At 44.3% G+C, this 21176-nt stretch overlaps 1 protein-coding gene across 3 annotated transcripts; it reads left to right on the top strand.

Moving 5' to 3' along the window:
• Nucleotides 1-7313: 7313 nt before the first annotated feature.
• On the top strand, nucleotides 7314-20231 carry DSCC1 (DNA replication and sister chromatid cohesion 1). 3 transcript variants are annotated; one of them, XM_055546779.1, is made up of 9 exons: nucleotides 7314-7531; nucleotides 9902-10070; nucleotides 12552-12686; nucleotides 13982-14072; nucleotides 16191-16329; nucleotides 16829-16881; nucleotides 17112-17239; nucleotides 18415-18563; nucleotides 19750-20231. In XM_055546779.1, exons 1-9 carry the CDS (start codon nucleotides 7362-7364, stop codon nucleotides 19856-19858), a joined length of 1143 nt encoding a protein of 380 aa, XP_055402754.1. In that variant the 5' UTR covers nucleotides 7314-7361; the 3' UTR covers nucleotides 19859-20231. The 3 variants fall into 3 exon arrangements, with proteins under 3 accessions (XP_055402754.1, XP_055402753.1, XP_055402755.1); XM_055546778.1 differs by having other exon boundaries at nucleotides 7316-7531; nucleotides 17085-17239; XM_055546780.1 differs by lacking the exon at nucleotides 7314-7531 and adding an exon at nucleotides 8158-8404 and having other exon boundaries at nucleotides 17085-17239.
• Nucleotides 20232-21176: the final 945 nt, after the last annotated feature.

Below are 21176 nucleotides of genomic sequence, written 5' to 3'. Positions count from 1 at the left end.
CGGACAGAAAATTGTCAAATTGCTATAAACATTTCTAAACGATTTCTCTCAATATCTGTGAGTCTCAGTGTCTCTCCATATAGGTAAGGGTTATCAGCTGGCAGACCATGCTTTGAATAGTTCTGGAAAAGGGGTGAACAGCAGTGTGAGAAGATGAATCAAGTCTGTGAAAAAATACTGTCGACTATAAACTTAATAACATGTTAGCTATCATTACTGTTTGGAGAAGGAAATGGCAACCCACCCCAGTATTCTTGCCTGGAGAATTCCAAGGACAGAGGAGTCTGGCGGGCTACAGTCCATGGGGCTGCAAAAGAGTGGGACACGACAGAGGGACTAACACACACACACACACACACACACACACATATCATTACTGCTATTGCCTCTTCGTATACAACTGTATTATTGCCTCTTGATCTTAAAGGTGAACTGAAATCCCACCTTCTTGGTGCCATGTTCTTGCACTCCCCCAGGTGGCTTGTTGTTTCTGTCTACACATTCTCATGGTATACGAAGATGTACATTACTATTAACCATTAATACAAGTCTAGAGTCTCCAGCTGCCACAATTTTTATTCTCTTTCTGGGAATGGAAGTAGATTGATGGCTTCACAATATCCTGTCCAGATCTTTCTGTTGATCCTTTAAAGAAGGGAACTTGTTTTTAAAAGTTAAAGGTAAAAAGAGAAGAAAATTAAATTTTGATGTGTTCATCATTCACAGTAGTTTCAATATTTTTGTGACCTTTTTCTACTGATAGAAATAAAACATTACCAATAAATTTGAGGTCCTCTTGTCTCAGCCCAGCTCATCCCCCAGTTCTTGACCTTGTGTCAGAAAGACTCAACCTTGGGATATGCTGCCACTGCGTGGTTCTCCTTTGCAACTACACCAAAGGACACCGGACCACTCAGGGAGCCTAATCAAATCCCTCAGATTACACACTGGGAGTGACAACTAGATTCAAGGGAGACTACATCTGATAGACAGAGTGCCTGATGAACTATGCATGGAGGTTCGTGACATTGTACAGGAGGCAGGGAGCAAGACCATCCCCAAGAAAAAGAAATGCAAAAAGGCAAAACGGTTGTCTGAGGAGGCCTTACAAACAGCTGAGAAGAGAAAAGGCAAAGGAGAAAAGGAAAGATACACCCATTTGAATGCAGAGTTCCAAAGAATAGCAGGGAGAGATAAGAAAGCCTTCCTCAGTGATCAGTGCAAAGAAATAGAGGAAAACAAAAGAATAGGAAAGACTAGAGATCTCTTCAAGAAAATTAGAGATACCAAGGGAACATTTCATGCAAAGATGATCTCGATAAAGGACAGAAATGGTATGGACCTAACAGAACCAGAAGATATTAAGAAAAGGTGGCAAGAATACACAGGTCAGATCAGATCAGTCGCTCAGTCGTGTCCGACTCTTTGCGACCCCATGAATCGCAGCACGCGAAAGACCACCTGATCTGCCTCTTGAGAATACACAGAAGAACTGTACAAAAAAGATCTTCATGACACAGATAATCATGATGGTGTGATCACTCACCTAGAGCCAGACATCCTGGAGTGTGAAGTCAAGTGGGCCTTACGAAGCATCACTATGAACAAAGCTAATGGAAGTGATGGAATTCCAGCTGAGCTATTTCAAATCCTAAAAGATGATGCTGTGAAAGTGCTGCACTCAATCTGCCAGCAAATTTGGAAAACTCAGCCCTAACCCCAGGACAAGAAAAGGTCAGTTTTCATTCCAATCCCAAAGAAAGGCAATGCCAAAGATGCTCAAACTACCGCACAACTGCACCCCTCTTGCATGCTAATAGAGTGATGCTCAAAATTCTCCAAGCCAGCCTTCAGTAGTGCATGAACCATGAACTTCCAAATGTTCAAGCTGGATTCAGAGGAACCAGAGATCAAATTGCCAACATCCACCAGATTATCAAAAAAGCGAGAGTTCCAAAAAAACATCTACTTTTGCTTTATTGACTATGCCAAAGCCTTTGACTGTGTGGATTACAACAAACTGGAAAATTCTTAAAGAGAAGGGAATACCAGACCACCTGACCTACCTCCTGAGAAACCTATATGCAGCTCAAGAAGCAACAGTTAGAATTGGACATGGAACAACAGACTGGTTCCAAATAGGAAAAGGAGTACTTCAAGGCTATATATTGTCACCCTGCTTGTTTAACTTATATGCAGATTGCATCATGAGAAACGCTGGGCTGGATGAAGCTGTAGCTGGAATCAAGATTGCCAGGAGAAATATCAACAATAACCTCAGATATGCAGATGACACCACCTTTATGGCAGAAAGTGAAGAAGAACTAAAGAGCCTCTTGATGAAAGTGAAAGAGGAGAATAAAAAAATTGGCTTAAAACTCAACATTCAGAGAACTAAGATCATGGCATCGGGTCCCATCACTTCATGGCAAATAGATGGGGAAACAATGGAAACAGTAGATGACTTTATTTTTCTGGGCTCCAAAATCACTGCAGATGGTGATTTCAGGCATGAAATTAAAAGACTCTTACTCCTTGGAAGAAAAGCTATGACCAACCTAGACAGCATATTAAAAAGCAGAGACATTACTTTGCCAACAAATGTCCATTGTTTGTTGGCAAAAAGCTATGGTTTTTCCAGTAGTCATGTATGGATGTGAGAGTTAGACTATAAAGAAAGCTGAGCACTGAAAAATTGATGCTTTTGAACTGTGGTGTTGGAGAAGACTCTTGAGAGTCCCTTGGGCTGCAAGGAGATCCAACCAGTCCATTCTGAAGGAGATCAGTCCTGCATATTCATTGGAAGTGAAGAAGAAAAGTTAAAATTTTACCTCCTCTGCCTCTATAACTCACCTTCCCCTTGCAAAGTCTGGATCACGTAGGTCATGTAGTCTCAGAAAGTGGGGACTTGCAATACTAGGAACTGGAGTTTACCTCACTCACCCTTGTCCTACTCTTTGCAATCACCCAGCCCTGCAAACCTGCTTAATCGTGCCTGTCCAGGCCAGGCATCCCCTCCCCACCTTGACTACTGTTCCCGGGCGCACAAAACCTCTCAGTTTAAACCAGCCTATTAACAGCTAGTGTTGCCCACTACAGTCTGTCTATAAAAACTCTTTAATCCCTTTGTTCGGGGCTCAGAGCTTAGAGTGTTAACACCTCTGGGCCCACCGGCGTAATAAACCTGAATTCTCCAACTCTCCGAGTGTGGTGCTTGGTTTCTTGAGCACTGGTTTCTGCAACAGAAGGACTGGTACTGAAGCTGAAACTACAATAGTTTGGCCAGCTGATTCGAAGAACTGACTCATCGGAAAAAACCCTGATATTGGGAAAGATTGAAGTCAGGAGGAGAAGGCAACAACAGAGGATGAGATGGTTGGATGGCATCACCGACTCAATGGATATGAGTTTGAGTAAGCCCTGGAGGTTGGTGATGGACAGGGAGGCCTGGCGTGCTGCAGTCCATGGGGTCGCAGAGAGTCGGACAAGACTGAGTGACTGAACTGAACTGAAGTGAAATGATACTGGGTGTCTGCAGAAAAAGGGCCACTCAAGAAAGCCTTTGGGAAACTTGGGTGAAGGTGGGAGGGTGGTGGTAGTTTGTCTTCTTATTGGGCATGTTCTTGGCTTTTGGTGAGCATCGACTAGGGAAGCTAAGTATTCCCATTTTCTTGAGACAACACCTTACCATTAAGGAAATTCTATTTTAATTTTTAAGGAAACTCCATATTGTTTTCCATAGGGGCTGCACCAATTTACATTCCCACCAACAACACAGGAGGTTTCCTTTTCAAGGATGCATATTTTAATCCCTATGACAATTACTTTAGAAATGCAAAGAGAAAGGGCTAAAATATAAGTAGATAAACTATAATTAAATTCGTTTTTAAAGATTTCAAGAAATCCACAGGAGGACAGAAAAGGAAGGAAAGAGTTAAAAGAGGTGGAACATGGTGGTCACAGCTGGCCCATAAAATATGTCTCCATAAAATTAAAATGATTGAAATCACATAGAGTATGTTCTCCATGTACAAGCCATACCATACAATGTTAAAAATGAATAAATACCTGGAAAATCACATATACAAATACAGTGGGGAATACAATGCACTCCTAAATATTTCTTGGGTCAAAGAAGTAATCACAAAGAAAATCAGAAAATATTTTGAACTGTGTGATAATGAAAGTTAACTTTTCAAAATGTGTACAATATTAAAGCTAAAGCAGAGCTTTGAGAAAAATTTATAGTTTTAAGTGTGTGTATTAGTAATGGAGGCCTAAAATCAATTATAAGAAGATAGAAAAAGAAGAGTAAAGCAAACCCCAAGTAATTAGAAGTTAATACTAAATAAATATTTCTTGTCCTTTTTCCAGTGGGCATAAGCAAACTTTTGGGGGTACTGAGAATGTTCTGTGCATTTTGATTGTGGTGGTGGTTTCACCGGTGTGTAAATTTGTCAAATCGTTAATTTATACACTTTAAATGGAAGCAATTTATTTTACTTAAATTATATCTCAATAAAGTGAATTTCCCTGGAGAAGGCAATGGCAAACCACTCCAGTATCCTTGCCTGGAAAATCCCATGGGCCGAGGAGCCTGGTGGGCTGCAGTCCATGGGGTCGCAAAGAGTCGGCTCGACTGAGCGACTAACAGAAAGTTGATCTAAAAACAAAAAAGGCCTGAAGCAGGGTGCATCCTCTAAATTTAGGAAACAGCAGGGCACCTGGGTGAGAGGGGTGGTGTGGAGATTGCATAGGGTCTTATGAGCCTTGATAAGGACTTTAGGCTGTGGACATAAGACCGCGAAGACAAAAGCATTACTTACCACCCTGTTCTGTATGGGTTAAATCATAACCCACTGTGGTTGACCATGGCCAGGGCAACCTGAAAGGAATTCAGGATAAAAAACTCAAGGAGGCAATCTACGCTTTGGATGAGCAGGCCCTTAGATAGTCAGATGCACATCTCAGAAGAATTTCAGTGACCCCAGGCTCTTGCATGTTCCCATAGAAAAGCACTAAGATCATTAACTTGATACTCCTTTGTGTTCTTTGTGACCAGCAGAAGTCTTTTAACAAGATGTATGCAAAACTGTAGGCTTCCTTGGTGGCTCAGAATCTGCCTGCCAGTGCAGGAGACGTGGGTTCGATTCCTGGGTTGGGAAGACTCCCTGGAGAAGAGAATGGCTTACCCACTCAACTATTCTTTCCTGGAGAATTCCATGGACAGAGGAGCCTGGCAGCTACGGTCCACAAGGTCACAAAGAGTCAGACACGACTGAGCAACTAACGCTAACATTAACTGTGCCTGATTGCACGTATTTCCTAGCCAAAAACCAGATATAAACTGGCTTCTCCCCTACCTCCTTTATGTTGAGTGATTAACTCCCAGGCCCTAGTCTTCATAAAGACCCTAATGAAACTAAAATTCACAACTCCACACTGTGTATTTTTAAATTACCAGAATTTATTTTTTTTTATTACTTTAATTTTATTTAGATAGCATCACCGACTCAATGGACATGAATTTGAGCAAACTCCTGGGGACAGTGAAGGACAGGGGAGACTGCCATGCTGTAGCCTACAGGGTCCCGAAGAGTCAGATATGACTTAGCACTGAACAACAATGAAAAGACATTCTGAAAGTGATCAGAATCCATTATTGATCAGATTATTGCAAGGATGAAGTTGGTGAAGTAAAGTGAAAGTCGCTCAGTCGTATCCGACTCTTTGTGATGCCGTGGGCTATACAGTCCATGGAATTCTCCAGGCCAGAAGACTGGAGTGCGTAGCCTTTCCCCCCTCCAGGATAGTAGAAGATAATGTATATGGGATACACAGCTGAGTGCTTGACTCAGTAAATATTTAATAGATATTTATTCTCTTTTCTAAAGCAAAGGAGAACAAAATGGCAAATCAGGCTACGCTGTGTGACGAGAAACACTACCTCTATCTAGTGGGGAAATTTTTAACTGTTCTACAGGCAAAACCTAAAAAGTTTAATTAATAAAAGATGTGACGTTAAACACCTAAGCTACTGTAGCTCCCACAGAATGAAATAAATCTTGCTATGAACAATAACTTCCTTATCTGAAGTGATTTTTAAGTAAATACAAGGTAACAGGCTTTGCGAGACATTGCTTTATTCTGTTTCTCGTACCACGTGCAATTCTTTCCTCCAGGGAGGCATATCTTGAAAGGCTTCAGCTTCCAATATTTGGCGAGGTTTCATCTTCAGTCGGGAGAAGGAAACGGCAACCCACTCCAGTATTCTTGCCTGGAGAATCCCAGGGACGGAGGAGCCTGGTGGGCTGCTGTCTATGGGGTCGCACAGAGTTGGACATGACTTAGCAGCAGCAGCGGCATCTTCCGTCGAATTTTCAGTTGCACATCCCACTCTTGCTGGGTGATCTTGTTATCAAACCGAACTGCTCGCCTGACGTGTAGAAAAGCCAGTCCACTGGCACCAGGCCGTGGTGAAGGAAGGCGAAATGGAGCAGGACTCTGTGGAGCTCCTGGGCAAGGAGGCCTTTTCAACAGGTGCTAACTGGGGATGGGAGCGGGTGAAGAGATGAGAGAACAGCCAAGAAGCAACAGCGCAGCCTTGGGGCAGAGTCCCGGTTCCCCCGCAAGGGATCTCCGAATCTCTGGGCTCTTTTACAGAACCGAAACGCCCAAACAATGGAAGATGTTCGCATTCTTCATCCCGGAGAAGGCCGCGTCTGCTGTCCTCAAGAGGAGCATCGGGAGTCCACCTGAGGCTAGAGCTGAGCCGTGTGGGCTGAGGGGCCTGGGGCCCGTCCACGGGTCACTCAGAGTCCGGCCCGGCTGAGCGGCAGCGCGCACGCGGGGAAGGTTAGGTCGGCGAGAGTCGCTCAGGCGCGTCCGACTCTTTGCGATCCCATGGACTATACAGTCCACGGAGTTCTCCAGGCCAGAATACTGGAGTGAGCAGCCTTTCCCTTCGCCAGGCGATCTTCCCCATCCAGGGATCGAACCCAGATCTCTCGCAATGCACGCGGATTCTTTGCCAGCTGAACCACCACGGAAGCCCTTCACGTGTTGAAAGATAAATACAACGATGCGGGCAAAACGCGTATGTCAAGGCCCGCCGCCGCTGTGCCGACGGCCAGGAGAGCGGGGTCCCCGCGGGAAACGGGGCGCGGGGCGCAGCGGAGGGGCGGGGCCGGACCGCCCAGTCTCCCCCCGCCCCCGGGGTCTCGGGCGCGCCTGTGCCTCCGCCCCGCCCCGCCCCGCCCCGCCCGCCCGCCCGCCGAGGCCGCGCTTCTCCCGGCGCGCTTTTCCCGCGTCGTTTCCCGCGTCGGCGGCTCGTCTCTGTCGCCCCCCGGCCCCCGGCGGCGATGGAGAGGACCCGCGCCGAGGTGGACGCGACACTGCAGACCGCCAAGCTGGACGCGGCCGAGCTGCTGCCCGCCGCGCACTGCCTGCGCTTCGGGCCCGCGGCCGCCGGCGACGTGTGCCTGCTGGAGCTGGAGCCCGCGCTGTGCGGGAGGCTGCAGGCCGGGCGCAGGTAGGGGGACACGGGGGAGGGTGCAGAGAGGACCCGGGGGGCGGAGGGCGCAGGTCGGGGGACACCAGGGGGTGCAGAGAGGAGCCGGGGACGGGGGCCACGCAGAGAGGAGCCGGGGACGGGGGCCACGCAGAGAGGAGCCGGGGACGGGGGCCACGCAGAGAGGAGCCCGCGCGCCCCCTCGCCCGGGACCAGCGGGACGGCCGGCCCACCCAGCTGGCAGCCCCGCCGCGCTGACCTCGCAGCCGCGCGGGCGGGCGCGAGTCCGGAGGCGGCTCCGCGGAAGTCGGGGGGTGTTCCCGAACCGCGCGCCCAGGCCGAGCGCCGAGCGCCTGCGTGTTACCGTGACGCCCGGTGGGAGTGTCAAGATTTACGGAGTTCCTCTCTTCGCCTTCTTAGGTTTATTTTATCCAAGGTGTAGCCAGGACTTTGGGGGAAGTTTAAAACTGTTCTTTCTTTTCTTTTCTTTTTTTAACAGATTAGGTAATTGTGGAAGGCCCTCAAAAAAAAAAAAACAACTTGCTTGGGGTCAGTACTGAGAATCTGAAGCTGTTTTCTAATTCTAGGCCCGCCACACATTTGCTGCAGGACCATGTGAAAAACATACAGAAGTCCATTCTCTGTCTCAACTTTGTGCAGTCCCGGAAGATGAGGAGTTAGGCGTTCTTGTTTAACTCTCTTCTGCACTGTTGTTCTCTGACACCTGTATTTTATTATATAGTTGTGGCTCAGGTGGTCGAGTCCGCCTGCAATGCAGGAGACCCGGGTTGGGAAGATCTGGAGGAGGGCATGGCAACCCATTCCAGTACTCTTGCCTGGAGAATCCCATGGACAGAGGAGCCTGGTGGTCTACAGACCGTGGAGTCTAAAAGGGTCGGACACAGCTAGAGTGACTTTCACCTTTGTTATCTTGTAGGCTTTTAAAAATTGGGCGACTTCCCTGGTGGTCCAGTGGCTAAGACTCTGTGCTTCCAAGGCAGGGGGCTGGGGTTCAATCCCTGATCAGGGAGCTAGAGCCCACATGCTGAGGCTAAGAACTGGTGCAGCTAAATAAATACACTTGTTTTTAAATTATGCTGCCTGTAGACTTTCACTTTTCTTATTTTACTCATCGAACATTATTATAGTCATAGGCTAGTTTTCAGATGCTGGCAGTGAAGGATCTCTCAGGGAACTGGGAGAAGCATCACTGTGGGTTTTCATTTCATCTCAGCTGAGTTGGCAGGACTTTGAGAAAAGACTTAGGGTGTGAGCACCTGCTTTGTCCAGTTATAGTTAATCTCGCTGGCAAAAACCAGAATGAAAAGGTGTGTTAATTTTTTTTTTTTTTGGTGAGGGAAGGGGTTGTTGTTTTAAACAAAATATTTGAAAGCAGAGATGGTACAAGGTGGATGTATATGTTAACAAAAGGTACTTAGGACTGTTAAATGTTGTTAGCACCAGAAAGCTTAAAAAAAAACAAAAAAACCTATATTTTCACTTAAATGTAGGATTAGTTTTTCTAAAAAAAATTTCAGTCTTTCAGTTCAGGTTTTTTATTATTTATTTTAAAGAAGTGAATTGGGTACCGGAGGATTAAACATAGGCAAGGAGGACTGCTAGAATCAATTCCGTTTTTGTCATCTCCATTATCTTCATCATTTATTTTTCTTCTTCCTCCTTCTCACTTTTGACCTTCCCCTCTTCTTCTTGCTTTTTTCTACCTGTGACCCTTTCAGAGACATCGTTCACTCTAGTTTGTAAACATAGCCATTGCACATTCTCCTTTCAGCACTGAGGCCTTTTCTCAAGGTCCCAGTTTCTTTGCAGCATGGCTGATGATCAGGCCAGGATGTGTTCATTTGATGGTGAGGGGTTGCTCAGGCCAAAACAGGAAGGACCACTTGGGTGGGTACCATGGCCAGCAGCATAGTCCTCGTCAGGGAGCTTGTTAGTAATGCAGAATCCTACGTCCCATCCCAGACGAATTGCATCCTGACCTGCTTTTTAACAGGGTTCCCTAACATGCATATTCGTAAGTTTGAAAAGTATTGCTTTAGCGATTTTAGAAAGTTGTGACATCTTGACTGCAGGCTACGGATCCTCTTCCCAGCGGTTTAAACAAAGATGCCATGTGGTAACATTTGGCCTCTGGGTTTTTTTTTGGCCTGTATGGAGTTATTTTTCCTTAGTGAGTCAGTTGGCCCAGTCCTTCCCCTGTGGAGCCCATCATTGTGGCGAGGTGGGGTGCCTGTGAGAGGAGGGGCCAGACATAGCCTCAAGATTTCGTTGTAAATTCTAGAAACCTAGAGGGTTTTGGAACTGTGTGTAATGAGGCTGGGCATTGGTGTCTCAGTAAACCAAATATTTTCTTTTCTTGTTTTCCTGCAGTCTAGTGATTCGTGGTGATAAGGATGAGCAGGCGGTTCTGTGCAGTGAAGACAAAACATACGATCTGAAAGTAGCAGACACTTCCAATATGTTGCTTTTTATTCCTGGCTGTAAAATTCCGGAGCAGCTGAAGATGGAAGAAACACACTGTAACATTATTCACACTGAGGTACTGTCTTCTGTTTCCCGACTTATTTGAAAAAGACAGCATGCCTTTAATTGAAAACTCAGGGTGTGGACCTTCCCTGGTGGTCCAGTGGTTAAGCCTGTACTCTAGTGCAGGTGGCGTGGGTTCGGTTCCTGGTTGGAGAACTAAGATCTCCCATGCTTGAGGCCAAAAAAAACCCCCAAAAAACTGGAGGTGTGAAATGTATAATCACAGACAATCTGAAATTTTCTCTGATGAAACTGGAAATTTCTCCGCATTATTTTCGTTTGTTTGGAGTCATGTAAAGTTGTCTTCATTTTCCCCATGTGATGTTTAAGTCCCAGATAAGCTGACCATTTTCTGTAATATAGAAAATTTACCATGAGGCAACTCATTCTAAAAGTTTTACCTATTTTCAGGGAGTTCTGCTCTGGATAGGTTTTGAAAGGTGATTCCCTCAAACTATAACTAGTGCATTAGGTGACGTAGGGAAATGAAAAACTATGTTTTTGAGGGAAGTGTGTTCCTCACCTTTGAAGTTGGTTTAGTTCATTACTATCCATGGCCATGTATAACAAATTCTTAATTACTTTGGAGACTACTGATGGCAGATACCAAACATAAGTTTCTATCCTGGCTCGATAGTTACACATATACAGTCAAAGCACCTTAATTCTATTAGATTAACTTCAAACCAACTACTTCCTAAAAACAGAATTGGAATAGAAATAAGGGAAAACACTGGGACACCTGAGTCGTTCATATGATTTTGCTAGAACAGAGGAACTGCCAGTATATACTTTGACTTTTGTGGAGTTACGTCTTTGATTGTGATGAGCTAGAAATTTTGACCTTCATCCTTTTGGAAAAGATGTTATTTTTTTCATCATGACCTGTCTTGTGGGTGTTTTGGAGAGGATATAAACATCTGTGAGTACCTTTGAGCTCTTCTTACCGGAGTTCTGTGTTCTGGGACCAAGTAAAACTTAACAGAGATCTGCTAGCCAGAGTTTCAGAATCTTTGGGTTGCACTTTAGGTGCTTAAAAAGGCTCGGTCAGGAACGCACCTGAGCAGAGCAGGCTGGCATTGATAAATGGCAGTGGGTGCCCAGGCTCGGGGGTGATAGGGAATGGGGGTCTGTGACAGATTGGGGTGCACAGGCCTCAGGCAGGTAGGTAGGCGCTTCTTGGCCTTGTGGGAAAGCAGCCCATCATTGCCAGACCTTCTGATTTCTTTTGTCCAAGTGAAGCTTAAAATCTAGGTTTTAGGGGGCAAAATCTCCTTATTTTTCAATGTTGGCAACGAATTAAAAGTCCATACTAAGCTTCCTTTTCTCCCTTAACACAAAAGCACACACCAACGTCTGTGTGTTGGGTCCAGCCCCTTTGTGAGCTGTGCGTGAGCTCAGCAGTCTTTCTGTTTTGGTCCTTAAGCTTTGCTGAGACTCCGCAGCACCTCTACCAGGCTCTGGACCTTGCCTCGTCCATCACGGCTTCTCCTGGTTTGAGAGTGGATGCGCCCCCTGACCTTCCATCTTAGGGCTGCAGTGAATCCCAGAGAGGATCCGTTTCCGCCTTTTTCCAGTTCTTTCGTGTGAAACAGTTACTGAGTGCCTACCAAGTGCCGGTGTTGACTGGGCAAGTCCTGGAGATTGGAGAGAAGGGTCGCAGCGGTGGTGTTCACTGGGCAGGTCCTGGAGATTGGAGAGAAGGGTAGCAGCGGTTTACCCGTCATTTACACACTGTCACCTGGCTTGAGTGACAGGCCTCTACTTCTCAAGTCCAGTAAGGAATTAGTTGCTGTTCTACCTAGTGGAAGCTCTTGCATTGAATAGAAGTCTTTCTTTTTTCACATCTGCTTAATTTTAGCATCGTGAGCAACACAGAGCGAGAGCGCCGCCTCTTCACTGTAACATCTATGCATAGTTTGAAGACTAGGATAATGCCTCTTCTTTACTTTCTGTTTTTCCGCCTAAATATCTTCTTTCTCTGTGGTTTCTACGTGGTTTGCAGAAGTGTCGCCTTGCTAGTCATTCTCTTCTGGGCACACTCTTTAAGTGTCCAGAACGCACTTAAGACGTGGAAGGCAGGAGGAGGGGGCGACAAGAATAGATGGTTGGATGGCATCACCAACTCAATGGACATGAATCTGAGCAAACTTCGAGAGATAATGAAGGACAGGGAAGCCTGGTGTGCTGCAGTCCGTGAGGTTGCAAAGAGTCGGATGTGACTTAGCCACTGAACAACAATGACAACAGAAGCTTAATTATCCATTCTCATTATGTTGGCAGTGTCTTCTTGACTGAGATTTAAACAGATGTGACCTGCAGATGGGTAGCCATCTCAAGCAGATGGCTGGATGAGCACCTTCTCGGCAGAAAGCAGAATGCCTTGGCTCCCTTTCTTGCTTCTAATGGAGGACGGATATGTTGGATGAAATTTTATGTAAAGTTTTCTTTTAGAATGGCCCCTAAAAGATTATGATGTATTTGTAATCCCTAGATCTTTGGTTTTTCTAACAATTACTGGGAATTAAGAAGATGTAGACCTAAACTAAAGAAGTTAAAGAAACTTTTGATGGAAAATACCTATGAAGGACCTGACAGTGAAAAAGAAAAGGATTCCAGTCACTTAAAAGTAAGACTATTATTTTCATTTTTTTAATTGGAATTTTAAAAATAGAGCTATAATGACATTCTTTAATGGTGACATTCTTTTTAAAGTTCATATTATGAAAATTTCAAACATAGCCCAAAGCAGAAAGACTCATGTTCACTCTGTTGGCCATTTATCGATATTTTGTCAATCTCATTTCTTCTCTTCCCCCTACTGCCTCCCACCATATTTGTATTAGAAGTTCAACTGATTGACCTTTTTTCTTTGTCACGGCTTTATTGAGATCTGATTCGTATACCAAGCAATGTGCTTATTTTAAAGGGTGTAATTTAGCAGTTTTCAGTGCATTCACAGAGTTGTGCGATCATCAACTTGATGAAGTTTAGAGTATTTTTATCACCCCTCCAAGGAAACTCTGTACCCCTTAGCTGTTCCCTCTCAGTCCCGCCTTTCTCTCCTCTCTCCCACCTCAGCCTGAGGCTGCTTCTGGGCATTTTGTATGAATAGAATCAGATAAGTGGCCTTTTCTGGCAGGCGTCTTTGGCCTAGCGTGCAGTTTTCAGGGCCCATCCATTCCTTTTCGTTGCTGAATGATGCCCTGTCTTATGGGTGTGCCATATTTTATGCGTCCATTCATCAGCTGATGAACATTTGTGTAGTTTCTACTTTTTGATTGTTGTCAATTACTTGCTTATTGTGAATAACACTGCTGTGAACATTCATGTTCAAGTGTCTAGTGAACCTGTGTTTTAATTTTTCTTGGAGATACACACACACGCACACATGCACACGAGTGAAATTGATGGGTCCTGTGGTCACTCTATATGGGCTTTATATAGAATGTTTATACAGAAACCCCTTTGCCAATTTTCAATTGGGTTACTTTATTATTAAATTGTTGGCGAGTTTTTTATGTAATCTAAACACAAGCTCTTTGACAGAGAGAATTTGCAAATATTTTCTTCTATTTTATGAGTTATCGTTTCACTTTCTTGACTTTAAAAAAAACTGTGGCAAGTAAAAGTACAGAAGTTGTCATTTTGATGGAGTCCACATGATGTGTTTACAGTTTAGTGCTTGTCTTTTCAGCATCATATCTAAAACGATTGCCACATTCAACATCACAAAGATTTGCTCTGTTTTCTTCTAAGATATTCTCTGATTTTGTCTAGTTATCATTACACATAAACTAAAGAAATGAAGCTATAAATATTGCCTTATCTGTCCCTATGTATTTATTCCCTCAAAATTCAGTAAGTCTGAAAAAAATTCTTTGTCCTAAAATGCGTTTTTTTGTTTGTTTGTTTTTGTTTCAGTATACGACTGAAGATTTGCTTGATCAAATTCAGGCAAGTGAGGAAGAAATAATGACCCAGTTACAAGTTCTCAATGCCTGTGAGATTGGAGGTAGCATTACTTACTGTTATCAATAGTGGTGGGATTGGGCATCATTTGAGAGAGAGAGGTTTTTGTACATCTCCCTCTGTTTATTGCTGCTGCATGCTGTTTATTGAGTCCTCTTCTGGTCTTAGAGATGACGATATTTGTGTTTTGGGGAGTGGGGTAGAGACTCCATGTGATCACCTCGAACAAGGATGTCAGTCTCTGACCAGTGACTTGATTCACCCCTTACAGGCCTTTTCCTTTGGAGTACATGGTAATAGAGGAACCTCGTTTGATCAGGAAAGGTCTCAGATATCAGGAATCTTTTCCCTTCATTGTCTTTAATAGGTGAGGAAACCAAGGCTTGGGAAGGGAAACAGACTGGTCCAGGGCCCCATGTCGAGACAGTGACAGGGTGAGGCATCAAACCAGGTACTTGAACTCCTGGCTCAGAATTAACTCATTGAATTTCCAAACTGCTTGTAAGATCTATTTATTCTTGTGATCACTCAGCATGCTTTTGAGTAAGTGTGAAGTAGTTTATATAATAAACCTGTGTAAAAGTAGTAGCAGCAGTAGCCCAGCAGAATCTTCCTCAGTGTTTTTTGACTTTCTTCTGGTCCGAGTGGTGGAGTGGGAGCTTCCCCCCAACCCCTACCCTCCCCACACGCCGCCTCTGGACCTACATTAACACTTGAGTAGATGTTTGTGTGCATTTCTCAGCCCTCTCAAACTTGCCCAGAGAAGCAGCTTAATTCTGCACCCATGTGTTAGGAAGGAGGAAATTGGCATGGTTTGGTGGATGCACTTTTCAATTTACTCACAGTCTTCCAAGCAAGATTAGCTTCTGTGGTCAATTCTGCTGAGCAAAGCAGCTGCACATGACTTTAGAACTAACTGGAAGCACTTAGTTCTTTGTTGTGGTTCCTTGAGTTTTTAATTGTGGAGGCCTGCTTCTAATTACTATGGTATAGGGATACCATGAATATTAAGGTTAAGAATAGAAAAATGGATTTAATGCAGCCCTCTGCATTTTTTGTGTATTGCATGTTTTGTTTATTTTGGTGTGTGTGTGGTGGGGTGAGATGCGTAGGTTTTTTCCCTAGTATTCTTGTTCAGTTTTGCATCACACTTTCCATGTTTTAACATTGCTTTTATTCAGAATAGGAATAGGGACATTCTCCCATGGAAATGACGAGTGTGCACTTGATTTGTTTCTCCAGGGATGCTGGCAGTGCCTTTGGCTATAAGATGCATTTCGTCATCTTTCACAGGGATTGGGAAATATACCTGGACACCCAGCCTTTGTTTTGCTGCTGGTCCGCATCATACCTTAGTCTGTTACCTCGTGAATGAACTAGACTTCTTTTTTAAAAACATATTTATTCTTCCATTTGGCTGCCTGGCGTCTTAGTTGCTTGCGGCGTGTGGGTCTTCACTGCATCCTTGGGATCCTTCGCCGTGGTGCACTGATTTTCCAGCTGTGCTGCTCGGGCCTCAGCAGTTGGCGCCCACGGGCTCTCTCGTTGTGGCGTGCAGGCTTAGTTGCTTCTCGGCATGAGGGATCTTAGTTCCCCGACTGGTGATCCGGCCCACATCCCCTGCATTGCACAGCATATTCCTGACAACTGGACCACCAGGATAGTCCTTGAGTAGACTTCTTCGAGAGCACGGGAACGGCTCTCCACGGTGGCTGGCGGGAGGGCGTTAACCACAACAGTGCCCTGCTGCAGAGGCCACCTTGTGGAGTGTCCAGTCTGCGACCTCAGCTCCTTTGTGTGACCCTCTAAGAAAATGACCGGACAGCTACCGGTTTTCCCATTTCCATTTAGAGCAACAAGATTATTATGAGATAATTGAGGATTAAAGCACTTGGAAAAAAAGTCAAAATGTTGGTCATGTGCAAAGTACTCTTTAAAAATCACCTGACCCCCCCCCCACCCCCACCCGACACAGTTTGCAACGATTGGGAGAAAAGCTGGAACAGAAGCATTGTTTATAAAGAAAGCTAAGACGTGTCTCTTTTTTGCAGTGGGCAAGAGTATATTGCTACTATATGAGTCTTATCAGTCAATTCATTTGTTTACATTAAATTCGTTTAAAATGAATGTTCTTCAGTAAATGTAACTTTGGAATTTATAGGTTATTGGAGGATTCTCGAATTTGATTATGAGATGAAACTTCTGAATCATATAACTCAGCTTGTGGATTCTGAATCTTGGTCTTTTAGCAAAGTTCCTTTGAATACATGCCTTCAGGAACTTGGACCATTGGAGCCAGAGTAAGTATTTATTCCCCGTCCTTCCAGATTTTAAGGGAAAGAAAATTATTATCCAGGGTAGGACTAAATTCAGGGCATAGACTGTTTATATTTTAATATCATGTAGAAATCTGAAAAATATACAACTAAAAAGGACTTGGGAATTTTGGTCACTGGGCAGAATAAATGTCACTTTTTTTTTCCTGCCATTAAAAATATAAAGAAATAATTATATATTTTTTTTATAATAAATGTATGCTCACATGATTTGTATAAAAATATTTAACATGGGGCCTGACATATCGTAGCTTTCCAGTATATTTTAGTTTTTATTTTTTAAAGTTTCTTGGCTATACCACATAGCCTATGGGATCTTAGTTCCCTGACCAGGAATCAAACCTGTGACCAGGGAAGTCCCAGTATTTCAAATTTATATCTTAGTTTATAGTTAGCAATAGTGTTTGAAAGTTAATGCATAAAATTGTGAAAACTTTTCAAATAAGTGTTTAAAATTTTTCAGGGAAATGATTGAACACTGTCTTAAATGTTATGGAAAGAAATACACAGAGGAAGGTAAGATTGGGAGAATGTTTTAACGAGTGTTTTAACTCTTGGTGTGTTAAACTTGGCATGCCTTTTGAAGTGCCTTCCTGTTAAAACTGAGGTCTCCGTGGGGGGTGGGAGACGAGTGTGTGTCCTTCTGTGGATTTGCGGGAGGGAGGGGCGGTGGTGTAAGGTGCTGTAATTCAGAAGACAGCGTGCCGCCCTGTCCTTAGGCGAAGCTTATTTTGAACTGAGTGCAGATAAGATATGCAGAGCTACCGCACAGATGCTACTTCAGAACGCAGTGAAGTTCAATCTCGCTGAGTTTCAGGAAGTATGGCAACAGAGTGTTCCCGAAGGAATGACAACTAGGCTTGATCAGCTTAAGGTAAGGTGGCAACGTGATTACCTCCATAACTCAGCAGGTTACGAGGTGAAATGAAGCCTGTATTGGAACTGAATTTGGAACTGAACTGGAACTGAATTTATTTTCCTACCTTAGGGGTGCACTCTACATTCAATCCATCACAAAAATCCTTTAAAAAAACAAAACAAAAAACCCACAAACCCCACTTAATTGAAGTATAATTTACGTACCACAGTCTGCCTGTTTGTGCAGGATTTGTGGTAAATGTGATGCGTTTCCCGCCACCGCAGTCTAGTTTCAGAGCGTTTGTCACCTCGGTACGATCGCTTGGGCCCATTCACAGCTGGGTTGACGCCTAGGTTTCCCTTCTGACTAGGTTTTCCTTGGGCTTCCCTGGTGGCCCAGCGGGTAAAGAACCCGCCTGCAGTGCAGGAGACCTGGGTTCCATCCCTGGGTCGGGAAGATCCCGTGAAGAAGGGAACGGCTACGCACTCCAGGATTCCGGCCTGGAGAATCCCATGGACTGTATCGTCCATGGCGTCGCAGAGTCGGACACGACTGAGACTTTCACCTCCTAGGTTTCCTGAGATAGTGGGACTTAGAGCAGGTTTGGGCAGCAGACACAATGAGTTCATATAGAAGTTCAGCTAAAGAGGTCTGGTGCTTAGACAAGGGATTTGAGGTGAAGTCCAAATATCACAGTCATTAGCAAGTAGTGGTGGATGGAATCACAGGTTTAGAGGAGGTTACCCAGGACAGTGACAGCGAAACAGTTAGAGGGGTGGTCTAGGGGCCCAGGGAATTACAACATCAGGTCAGGAGAAAAGGCATGGAATCATGATGCAGGCTTAAAGAGGAAGAGGTGATCGATACTAATGAAGCAAAGGGGGCTAGTGAGATGAATCCAATAAAGGGCCCATGGGCTTGGTCACAACAGCTCACGGTGAGCTTTAGAAGAGAGCCTTTTCACTAAACGGCTGGTGGTAAAAGCCAGATTCTAAGGGACGGGAAACGACTGCTCAGGGGCACTCTCGTTATGAAAAAGCCTATTGTAAGCGTCTCAGCTTCATGATGCTGAGGTTTTAAATACCTCGGGCTAAGCTCAACATAAGGTAAAAAAATGAGTCACTTTTTTTTTTTTTTTTTTTTAAACATTAAACTATTACTTGAGCTCTCCTTTTTCTCATTTCTTACAGGGTTTGGCCTTGGTAGACAGACAGTCAAGACCAGAAATCATATTTCTGTTGAAAGCAGAAGACTTACCTGAGGGGGATCAGGAACGTTTCAATAGTCTGTTCTCTCTGAGAGAGAAGTGGACAGAAGAAGATATTGCTCCATATATTCAGTAAGTGATGTATTACAGGTGGATTTTGAGGATTGCTCTTTTGTAGCAGGTAGCAGAGGGTTTCCGTTTTGTGTTGTTTTGTTTTGAGTCTTCCGTGATGGCCCTGCTTCCTTCCCAGCGCTCTCAAGCCCTGGCTGGCTCCCCTCTCACCACTCTCCATAAGTACTGATCTGCATGGTGGGTATGTGTCATCTCTCTGCCTTTCTGCTGTGTCTAGAATCACTTCTCTGCTCTTCTTGCAAACTGCAACTCTTAGAGGAACAGTCTGCTGTGTACCCTCCTGTTACTGTAAGGCAACCACCCCTCTCTGATGGCCACCTTCTTTTTTTCCTGCTGCCTTAACGTTTTGGGAGAAGTTTAACATTTTGGGAGAAGTCAGAATTCATAAGAACGAGTTCACCCTGAAGTCACTACTTGCAAGACTGACCCAAAATCCACTGCTGCTGCTGCTGCTAAGTTGCTTCAGTGTCCAACTCTGTGCGGCCCCAGAGACGGCAGCCCGCCAGGCCCTGCCGTCCCTGGGATTCTCCAAGCAAGAACACTGGATTGGGTTGCCAGTTCCTTCTCCAATGCATGCATGCATGCTAAGTCGCTTCAGTCGTGTCTGACTCTGTGCGACCCCAGAGACAGCAGCCCGCCAGGCTCCCCCGTCCCTGGGATTCTCCAGGCAAGAACACTGGAGTGGGTTGCCAGTTCCTTCTCCAATGCATGCATGCATGCTAAGTTGCTTCAGTCGTGTCTGACTCTGTGCGACCCCATGGACAGAAGCCCTCCAGGCTCCTCTGTCCACAGTATTCTCCAGGCAAGAACACTGCAGTGGGTTGCCATTTCCTTCTCCTAAAATCCACTAACAAACCCCACCACTTCCTCCTTGTGTCCCATGCCTCTTGGGGCCTCTCTCGTCTCTTTACCCAGCCTCAGTTTTCTCACATCTCACGTGGGGTTAAATAATACATGACTCATACTCTCACCATGAAGGTTGGAGATAATACATGCATGTAATGTATCTAGTTCAGTTATGGCTTAGTAGCCTCTCTTTACTCTTATCTCTCCCCCAAATACATACCCTTATGTTTGTTGGAAAGGTGGACTTAGGGGAGAGATACAAAGAAGTAGTGCTGTGAATCTCATGTTATGTTCCCTAGACTATTTATGATGTTCATTAATTTTTTTATCGTTCCCACAGAGATTTGTGTGGAGAGAAGCAAACCATTGGTGCACTGCTCACAAAATACGCTCGATCTTCAATGCAAAATGGCGTTAAAGTTTATAACTCAAGAAGACCCATTTCTTAAAAAGAACAACAGTTTTTTCTTTGGGACTAAAGTTGCTGGATATAAGAAAGTGTTTTTTTATGTATTTGTATTTCAGACTTTGAAAAACCCAATGCTTTGAGGCCTTTTCTCCTCATCTTCAGTATTTTAAAACTACTGCTCTTTTTTCTTAAAGGTGATAGGATATTCTGTGTCTTTCAGGATATGTTGTTTCATGTACACAGTGTAAACAAGGACAAAAGTGTTATTTTCTATATTTAGTATATTTTGGTAGTCTATATGAGTTCATGTATACAGTAACAGGTTTGGTTTTTTTATATTGAAAATTGCATTTATTTAATTAGGATTTGATGTTTTAGTCATTAATAAATTTGTAAGTTTTCAGAGAACTAAATAGTAATAGTGTCGTAGAAGAGAATTATTTATTTACTTAAATATTTCCCAAGTGAGTTCCCCTCTACTTTTGACCTTCCACCAAAATAGCAAATCACATGATGCTATCAACTATTTAAAGTAGTTGTTTGTATTGATGAAATGGGCTTGATAATGGCTCCTGTTCACCTGGCTCCTGTAGATATGATTTCAGAAAGACAACAGTGAGTGGTCCTGAAGAGAGAGCTTAGTTCCCTGCCCAGGAATCAAATCTGGGTGGCCTGGATAAAAAACCGAGAATCCTAGCTGCTAGTCCACCACCAGGGGCTAGAAAGTGAAATTGAAAGTGTTAGCTGTTTAGTCATATCCAACTCTTCGAACCCATGGACTGTAGCCCCTCCAGGCTCCTCAGTCCATGGGATTCTCTAGGTGAGAACACTGGAGTCGGTTGCCATTCCCTTCTCTAGATCTTCCCAACCCAGGGATTGAACCCAGGTCTCTGGCATTGCAAGTAGATTCTTTACTGTCTGAGCCATGAGGGAAGCACCAGGAGCTAGACCAAGAAGTAAAGTTCCCCTGGCTCTTGCCTCCTTTGAAAACAAAAATGTTTTGAGGAGGCAAAAACTGTAAAAACAGGTACAAAGTTTATTTTCAGAGATACAGCATAACAAGTGGGGGAGCACGGAGAGAAACAGTTTAAGACAGAATAAGGCAGAAATACACACCAGGAAAGAAAGGGTGTGGCCGTCCTCCCTAATGAGTAGGAGCACAGTAAAGGTGACTTAAATCACTTCTGTAGGACAGTTCTTCCTGGTCTTTGTTTTCCTTTGGCCCATCTTCTTTCCCCACATCTGATCTGTTGCAGGATACTCCCTAAGGTCCATGCGCAACTTTTGGCTAAAGATGGATTCCACCACAGAGACTACTAGGGGTATTGGTGCCCTGCCTCCCTTTTTTACCTCCAAAG

Source organism: Bubalus kerabau, chromosome 14, assembly GCF_029407905.1.
Source record: "Bubalus kerabau isolate K-KA32 ecotype Philippines breed swamp buffalo chromosome 14, PCC_UOA_SB_1v2, whole genome shotgun sequence".
In the NCBI taxonomy this organism is placed as follows: domain Eukaryota; kingdom Metazoa; phylum Chordata; class Mammalia; order Artiodactyla; family Bovidae; genus Bubalus; species Bubalus kerabau.
The sequence above is the reverse complement of the archived record's forward strand: the minus strand, read 5'-3'. Positions and strand labels throughout refer to the sequence as shown.